Source organism: Sinocyclocheilus rhinocerous, unplaced genomic scaffold (genome assembly GCF_001515625.1).
Source record: "Sinocyclocheilus rhinocerous isolate Xijiao unplaced genomic scaffold, SAMN03320098_v1.1 scaffold1035, whole genome shotgun sequence".
Taxonomy (NCBI): Eukaryota; Metazoa; Chordata; class Actinopteri; order Cypriniformes; family Cyprinidae; genus Sinocyclocheilus; species Sinocyclocheilus rhinocerous.
Window position 1 is genome coordinate 453,621 of NW_015628318.1, and position 8,156 is coordinate 461,776.

At 34.5% G+C, this 8,156-nt stretch overlaps 1 protein-coding gene across 1 annotated transcript in view; it reads left to right on the top strand.

The window, feature by feature from the left end:
* The window catches only part of LOC107737387 (ephrin type-A receptor 7-like), a 72,462-nt gene that overhangs the window by 58,428 nt on the left and 5,878 nt on the right, over nt 1–8,156 (top strand). The window contains exons 9-13 of the mRNA XM_016548872.1: nt 2,581–2,694; nt 3,147–3,332; nt 5,244–5,305; nt 5,509–5,718; nt 7,653–7,802. Of these exons, the coding sequence (XP_016404358.1) occupies nt 2,581–2,694; nt 3,147–3,332; nt 5,244–5,305; nt 5,509–5,718; nt 7,653–7,802 (722 nt within the window). The remainder of the gene's footprint in view (nt 1–2,580; nt 2,695–3,146; nt 3,333–5,243; nt 5,306–5,508; nt 5,719–7,652; nt 7,803–8,156) is intronic.

The following is an 8,156-nucleotide window of genomic DNA, read 5'->3' on the forward strand; positions in this document are numbered from 1 at the left end:
AATTCTGTCTATGTCCACTAATATCTGTATGGACCCACAGTCGATGCTCTGAACTGCTACATAATCACAGAATACATGTCTAGCATCGCCTATGGTGTAAAGCTAGGCCATAACCCTACAGAAACATGCCCTCAACTACAGATCATCTAAAGAGAGCTTTCAGAGCTGTCAGCGTTACAATGTTCCTCTAGGTGCTTGACTTTTCTGGATTGTGAACCCCTGCACCCAGGCCTCTCGGCCAGTAAGATGTTTTCTCTCAGCAGTCCCTAATGAAGCCCCTGGAGATAGCGCTGATGACGGCCTCCCTAGACTTGCTCTGCTAATGATCAGTGCTGTAGGCAAACTGCTGATTTGGAAACAAAGGTTCAAGGTGGCACAGCTTGCTTGTACAGGGGCAGCTCAACCTCACTAGCGTTCTTGCCCACACGCTAAGGCTTACAGACTGCCATATTCTCTCTGCCGCACAGCCCTGCCAAAAACAGCACCAGACGCTACAGACAACATCTGCTTATAAAGAGAACCTGCTCAGCTACGCAAAAGCACAAGATGCTGGCTGCTTTGACAAAAGGCAGATAAGGTGCGCGCCATACTCGTACGCCCAATTTGTTGCTTGTGTTGTGCGGGCAACAGCGATAAACACGTTCTATCAGATTTACTAGATGGGCGAAGCAATTATAGCAGGTGAGAAGAAGGGAAATATCAGCTGTCGTTGCATATGACTGGAGCACAATGCCACCCGTTTGCTTATGTCGTCGTGTAGGCCGACACGGCCGTGAAGGAGCTGGGGGATATTGGGAAAAAACTCTCTCTCTGTTCCTCTGCATTGCTTTTGTTGCAAATTAGTAATTTAATTACTCGTTAACAACAGTTCATTTTAGTCGTTTTCATCCCAGCGTGATGTAGCCTTAGTTTTTGCATCTCATTAAATGGAGCTTAATGTTGAAGTTGACAGGTAGCAATAATGTAATTATAGGATTTGATTAGATAGTAAAACTGGGCGAACAAATTAATTGGGCCTAAAGTGTTGTATATAGATAAAAGAAAGTCAAATATTGCTAACTAATATATTACTTTATAATATATTCATATAATAAGTGTTTTATTAGTAATTTTATTAAAATAGTTAATTGACATTGTTAATTTATTAACAATAACAAATATTATGTATTACTAATTATTACTAATACAATTAATTAATTAGTTATTACTATGAATAATTAATACATTTCTGAATGTTATTGTTTTTAATATAATTTATTTAATGTTTAAATATTTTTTATTATTATTAATAATAATAATAACAATAGTTTTTACAATAAATAGTTAATTGATAAGTGTTATTATTAGAATAATTCATAATACTAATTATTATGTTATTTACAGTTATGTTCTTAATTAATAATGTTAATAATAATACTATAGTTGTTGTGTTGTTGTTTTTAAATATCATATTTTATATATTTAAATATTTTATTATTAACAATAATAATAGTTTTTACAATTAATAATTAATTAGTCAATGCTATTATTAGAATAATTCATAATAACAATTATTAATGATATGTTAATTAATACTGTTAATAATAATACTATAATTGTTGAATGTTGTTGTTTTTAAATATAAAATGTTATATAATTAAACATTTTACTATTAACAACAATAATAGTTTTTACAATTAATAAGTAATTCAATCAATGGCACTATTAACATGATTTATAATAACATTGATAACTATTAATGATATTGAATAATAATAACAATAATAATGTAATTGTTGAATGTTGATAATGGTAAATAATACATTTATTAATAATAAGAACAACAATAATATTGTGTGTGTGTGTGTGTGAATATATATATATATATATATATATATATATATATATATATATATATATATATATATATATATATATATATATATATATATATATATATATATATATATATATATATATATATATATATATATATATATATATATATATATATATATATATATATATATATATATATATATATATGTGTGTATGTGTATATATATATATATATATCATTTTTACTATGAATAATAAAAAAATAATCAAACTTAACATCGATAAGCGTTAATAGTATTAATGTTAAGAAGACAAAAAAAATAAGAAGAATTAGAATAGTTTTGTGTTTGTGTTTGTGTTTGTAATAACTGTGTTATTGGCCATTTGCAGTGAAATGTTCTTTCTCGGCATTCAAACTAATAGTTCAGTCTTCTGAAACCCATTATCCAATGAGTGACAGCTACGAATGCTGCTGCCATGCTGTACAGCTAATACCCTTTCGACTCCATTGTGAGAAGGTTAACAAGAAAATTTTATAGTGCTTTCATGAAATATGTGGGAAAAATAAAAGCATAGGTTTTATTATTTGATGAAAGAGACCTTTTGACATGCTATCTTCCATCACAGTGTGCTGTTTAGCCCACAGCCCTGTGTCTCTACCCTCCAGTAATCGCATACGTCCATCGCGGGCTCTGTGTGTGTGCGGCATGCATATTTAATCGTAACAGTAATCCTCTTACCCTTCTACAGTTAAATTTCCAGGCACCAAAACCTACATTGACCCTGAAACCTACGAGGACCCGAACAGGGCTGTCCATCAGTTCGCAAAGGAGCTGGATGCCTCTTGCATTAAGATTGAGAGGGTTATCGGCGCAGGTGAGCTCTTCCCTTGTCTTCTCTGCTACCTCGCTTTAGTCACACACCTCTCTCATTTATCACAATGACAACCAAATATTTACACTCTCTATAGCGGCCTGACCATCTCTCTAGCCCCTTGTTATTGATAGCGCTGCTGTAGGATTGGTTTATAATTAATATGTCTTCTCTTAAGGCCAGGATGCACATAAATGCATTGCCATTGATGAATTGCTGCCGCATCGCTTTTAGTTACAAACCGTATAAGTGTGTTAGCTTGTCCTCTATATAGCATATCCAATTATCTGCTCTCTTGGTTGCTCTTCCCTGTGTACTGATGTATAGCATCATATAATGCTGAATCCTGCTGCTGGTGTGACTGGTATGTATTAAGCAGCACAGGTACAGGCAACGGTGTCAAACGTGGCCCGGATCTCTGGAACTCAGCTTGCGGGTGGTTGTGTGTTTCACAGGAGAGTTCGGAGAGGTGTGCAGCGGACGACTGAAGCTGCCGGGAAAGAGGGACGTGTCGGTTGCCATAAAAACACTGAAAGTAGGCTACACTGAAAAACAAAGGCGGGACTTCCTGTGTGAGGCCAGCATAATGGGCCAGTTTGATCACCCCAATGTGGTCCATCTGGAAGGTGTCGTCACCAGAGGTGGGCAGCTTTGAATGCTAGAACTAGCTTAACCAACAAGACTTCCTTCTCTTGAAAAAAGTGTACTTAATTGTACTGAATGTGCACTTTTAATGTACTTCAAATTTTAAAAGTATATTTGGTTACACTTTATTTTAAGGTGTCCTTGCTACAGTGTAATTATACATTGAAGTACTGAGTAATATTAACATGTACTTAAGGTCTTTACTGAGTCCGAAATTCTCATCCGAAATTTTTGCACGTTAAAAAATAAATACGATCTCATGTTGTGTCAGTCACATTTACACACTGCCTTCAAAACTTTCGTCCAACATAAAAAAATTCAGACCAGGTTAAATTTTCTGCGTATTCGCATCCGTAGCAAGCATTTTGTTAGGAAAGGATGACGAATACGAAAAAAAACAACAACGAAAAAACGCATACGAAAATTTCAGACTCTGTGTGCAAGGACCTTTACTATATGGTTAGGGTTAGGATTAGGATTTGGCTTAGGGTTACTTGCAAGTAATTATGCATAATTTATTGGTGTTATAATAGTAAGTACATGTAATGTGTAACAAGGACATCTTAAAATAAAGTGTTACCATATTTTTTTTTTACTGTAATTGCAGATAATATAATATCAATTAAATAAAAAGCCACTTAAGTTTACTTTCATAACTGTTTTTTGACGAGTACACTTTTAAAAAGTTGTCATTTTGTAATATCAAATTGAAAGTTTTACTATAAAGCACAACAAAAATAAAATAAAACAATCATTTAAAATGTACTTTAAAGGGATAATTCATCCAAAAAAAAAAAAAATTCTGTTATTAATTACTCACTGTCATGTCGTTCCAAACCCATAAGACTTTTGTTCATCTTCAGAAAACAAATTAAGATATTGTTGATCAAATCTGAGAGCTTTCTGACAGTTTTCATATACAGCAACGGAACTGACACGTTCAAGGCCCAGAAAGTACTTTTTTTTAAATCTGTTGACAAATATACTGAAACACATGTACAGTTCTTGATTATAATTTGCAATGTAGTGTTATTTGATATTGTATTTAAAGTAAATATACTAAACTGCAGCTTAATAACAAATGATTAATCACAAATATATTTAAATACATTACATACCAGTTTTAATAGCAGTTACATTAAGTATATTTTAGTTAACCATAAATGCTTGTCAGTACATTTTAACCATATTTCAAAGACAATAGAAGTAACTATGAAATTACATATAAAGATGCACTTAAATCCAAAAAAGCACTGTAGTGTTTATTAGGTCAAAAAAAGCACTGTAATGTTTAACCAGTTGCATTTAATATGAATTTAAAGTATATTTAATTACATTTAAAGTGATTCATTGTCAGCAATACTGTATATGCTAAAGTGTATTCCTTGGTCACAAAGGTCGTCAAGAAATGAAGGGCTGGTTGCAAAATTGAATATCTAAATACACATCAAAAATGACCAGGCCAACTGTAGTCCGATGAATGACATTATCTAAATCTGTTAGTCTGACTTTGCAAAACCAGACTGGTGCGATTCCAGTCAGACTAAAGTGTTTACATGACATTTAAACAAGACAAATCATCATTTTAGTCCGACTGAAATTGAACTTTTAAAGTGTACAATTAATCTTCTAAACTCAGGAGAGTTATGACTTACCGTAAGTTCAGTTGTGAAGTCATATTGTTATGATTTGATCTTGTAATTTGGATAATATTATTTGTGGCTGAGGGTCAGTTATTATTATTTTTGGAGAGGTACACTCCAAAAGGGTTTATGAAAAGCCCGGCCGACAGACTAAAGTGAATCTAGTGTTGTAGAATTGTCTGCGAATTGTTTCTCATTACTGCTTTTGTACAGTGTGTGTTGGCCGCACTTCACTTTAATGGAGTCTGTTCTTTGCTCTTTCAGGAAAACCAGTCATGATAGTAATTGAATACATGGAAAATGGCTCATTAGATGCATTCCTCAGGGTACGTATAAACCACCCTAGACAATCTGGTCAGTGAATACAATATATTTTCTGTTCTGTTCATTACACCCACTGTGATTTACCATTTCATTGCTCATTCTCGGCCCGTGTTACTATCAGCCCCCCCCCACGTGGTGGATAGAGCGTGTGTCTGTTGTGCGCTGTTGATGGATAGACAACGTTCCTCTGTTTGTGCTTGCACAGAAACATGATGGGCAGTTCACTGTGATTCAGCTGGTGGGAATGCTGCACGGCATCGCGGCCGGCATGAGATACCTCTCAGACATGGGCTACGTCCATCGCGATCTGGCGGCGCGAAACATCCTTGTCAACAGCAATCTCGTATGTAAAGTGTCCGACTTCGGCCTGTCCAGAGTGATTGACGATGATCCCGAAGCTGTCTACACAACAACGGTGAGTCAATTAAGCTGCTGTCTCATCCTACCTGCCTTGGAAGCCCACGCCGCTCTCAGAATAAAAGAGTTAAATTCCTTCTACATTAATTCACATTTTTTTAATGCAGCCATTATACATATTTGATCACTTTCAAACATTTCTCATGCGGTTTAAATTAAAAAGTCAGAAACTACAATTCTTTCAACTTCATCAAGGCACTTTTAGAAGAAACGAATTCTCTTGTTCGTTCAGCTTGCTTTATAGTCTTGTAAAACCACAGCTTGCACCAAAAGGTTTATTTTTACTCTGTGAACATAATCTGCAGGTATTCAAATATTAGGACAGTTAAGCACATCTGACACTTTGAATTTTCTAGCTGGATATCAACACAGGTGTCAGGAGTGACCTTGTTTTAATGATACATTTTGAGCATAAAAAGGTTTAATGGATCTGCGGAAACAAATGGAGTGTTTTGCTTGTAGAATTCATTTTTGTATTCTGCTACACTTTCAACCTTTATAATGAGAAATGATAATGCGAGCCAAATTCGTCATTAGCAGAGTTCAATCAATTCAAAGATATCTGCTTAGCCATGCAAAACCTTCTGAACAATCTGCGGGCCGAGCTTTTGTCTCAACGAAATTGGGACAGCAAAGTGCCGTTCATCATTCTGATCACATGCATGCAGGGTTTTCAAGCTGAAGCGGATTGAAATTCAGATATGGTCACGGCTAACGATATGTATGAGGGGAAGTGTTGTTAATCTGCCGCTGTATGTAGGCACTTGTCTTGTGTACGCAGATTCTTTGTCAAAATTACACAAGCTTAAACATCCTCAGAGAAGGTAAACAGCCCTTATCACTGAGACTAATGATGACTTGTAATTCTCTGCTCAGTAGTGAACGTTAGCCCTCAGTGGTAGTGACTAGCTAGTATCAGTCTTTAATGTTATTATTTTTTGCATTCGAACATTTGCCTCAGTGGAGTCTCAACGTCAGATGTTTTTATACCCTTTTGAGGGGGAGGCGAACAACTCCTTGAGGGCTGCTAAAAAAGAAGGAAATATTTACATTTCTTCAACTCTTTCTGTTTTGACACTTTTCTTTCCGTAGCTCAAGCCTTGTTTGGAGAGACACGACAAGAATAGCAGATGAGGATTTGGGGAAAATAAACAGTCTGCTTCTACTATTCCTCGGGAGTAGACGAGGGGAAAAATCATAGATCTGGACAAGCCTTTTTCTCTGTTTAGTTTAGTCAACTCAGATTCAAGTAATTCTATCATTTTAGCTGCTAGTTGTGAGTCCACATTTCTGAAAGTCTCTTTTGCTCATCACAGCTGCATTTATTTGATTAAAAATGGTCAAAACACTAATATTGTGAAATATTACAATTTAATTTTTTGTTTGTTTTAAAATGTAATTTTCAGCAGTCATTACTCCAGTCTTCAGTGTCAAGTGATCCTTCAGAAATCATTCTAATATGCTGATTTGTTGCTCAAGAAACATTTTTTTTTATTTTTTACAATTTTTATTATCAATATTGAAACGATTGTGCTGCCTAATATTTTGTGGAAACCATGATACATTTTTTCCCCCAGGATTCTTTGAGTATAAAGTTCAAAAGAACAGCATTTACCGTCACTTTTGTTCATTCAAATGCATCCTTCTAAAGTGTCCGACTTCGGCCTGTCCAGAGTGATTGACGATGATCCCGAAGCTGTCTACACAACAACGGTGAGTCAATTAAGCTGCTGTCTCATCCTACCTGCCTTGGAAGCCCACGCCGCTCTCAGAATAAAAAAATCAATCCGTGCATCAGATAGGAGTACAAATATAGATACTGTCTGTGCTGCACTGTGATGCTAGAATGGTACTGAACATCAATACAGTGCGTTTTAACTCTTCTCTGGTTAATGCAGAGTGTACTGATTGTGAATTTTACTCACTAAACAGGGTGGAAAGATCCCAGTTCGGTGGACAGCAATGGAAGCCATCCAGTACCGTAAATTCACATCAGCTAGTGATGTATGGAGCTACGGGATTGTCATGTGGGAGGTCATGTCCTACGGAGAACGACCTTACTGGGACATGTCCAATCAGGATGTAAGTTAATGTACAGATGAATGTTTTGTAAATTCAAATCAAATAGTTTCTGAACATAATATAATATAATGAAATATAATGTCATATAATATAATAATATAATATAATATAATAAAAATCCATAGAAAATTATTTTAAAAATTATATATAATATAATTATACAATGATTACAAATTGTATTATAGTATAAAATAATAAAATAAAAATGCATATATATATATATATATATATATATATTAGTGCTGTAAAAAGATTAATCACGATTAATCGCATACAAAATAAAAGTTTTTGTTTGCATAGTATGTGTGTGCGCTGTGTATATTTATTATGTATATATAAATACACACATACAGT